This window comes from Blastocystis sp. subtype 4 (assembly GCF_000743755.1).
Source record: "Blastocystis sp. subtype 4 strain WR1 chromosome Unknown seqid_1022, whole genome shotgun sequence".
In the NCBI taxonomy this organism is placed as follows: Eukaryota; class Bigyra; order Opalinata; family Blastocystidae; genus Blastocystis; species Blastocystis sp. subtype 4.
Genome location: NW_014568525.1, coordinates 1 through 930, shown reverse-complemented (window position 1 = coordinate 930; position 930 = coordinate 1). Strand labels below are relative to the sequence as shown.

At 39.6% G+C, this 930-nt stretch overlaps 1 protein-coding gene across 1 annotated transcript; it reads left to right on the top strand.

Annotated features, from left to right (window-relative positions):
- Positions 1–134: 134 nt before the first annotated feature.
- Positions 135–846, top strand: JH06_5749 (hypothetical protein; the record flags this gene model as incomplete). Its single annotated transcript, XM_014669160.1, has 2 exons — positions 135–696; positions 728–846. 2 exons carry the CDS (start codon positions 135–137, stop codon positions 844–846), a joined length of 681 nt encoding a protein of 226 aa, XP_014524646.1.
- Between the last annotated feature and the right edge of the window lie 84 nt (positions 847–930).

Here is a 930-nt window from a genome sequence, read left to right as displayed (position 1 = left end):
GGTTAAGCGTGTATAGCTACCCAGGGTTGGAGGCCCATGTTTGCGACGGTTTGTCTGGATAATAAAAATACGTAACATGCGTCAAAACACTACTACTATGCTCTGACTTTGACTCTATCAAACAATCGTCGTGAATGGATAGTTCTGTTCAGATTCAGAATTATTATTCAGCAATACATAGTGGTAAGCAGGCTAAACAGTTCAATCTGTATGGTCGTAACTTGGGAACAGATGAATGGACACTTCTGAAGGAAGTTACTGGTCTCACTTATTCTACCATAGCTCAGAAGAGAAGAATCTATTTCACTAACAATACTCCTTACAATCAATTCAAGTTTGAGAACTTTGGTACTGGTGATTCTTCTTCTTGTGATTGGGAAGTTCAATCTCTGGATCTGTTTGCTGATAATGTGTTGGCTGATATTCCTAACTTCACTTATGATTCTTCAATCACTGTATTCAAGAATGTTGAGATGGCTGAAGTGATTCCTCGGAATGGAGATGGTTACATGAACTTCAGAATCAATCCTTCTCTTCCTACTGGTATTGTGTTGGATCCTAATACTGGTTGGATTTCAGGTACTGCCACTTCTGAGAGTACTACTCAAGCCTACACCATCACTGCTACTAAGATAAGTGGAGGAGATGTGACTGCCACTATCTCTCTATCAGTTACAATTTGCACAGATGGCAAGAGTCTGATGACTGTTCGTTTTAGAGCTGATAGTTTTCCGGCTGAGAATTCATGGAAATTGTATGAAGGAAGAGGAACCTCAGGAACTGTTCTTCAACCAGTATCTTCATTCCCTGTATCGAGTGCTTATTTCTATGTTGATTTCTGTTTGAATGATGGACTTTATACATTACAAGGATCTGATTCATATGGAGATGGATGGAGTATAGGAGCTGGTTACACTCTGACTGTTGATT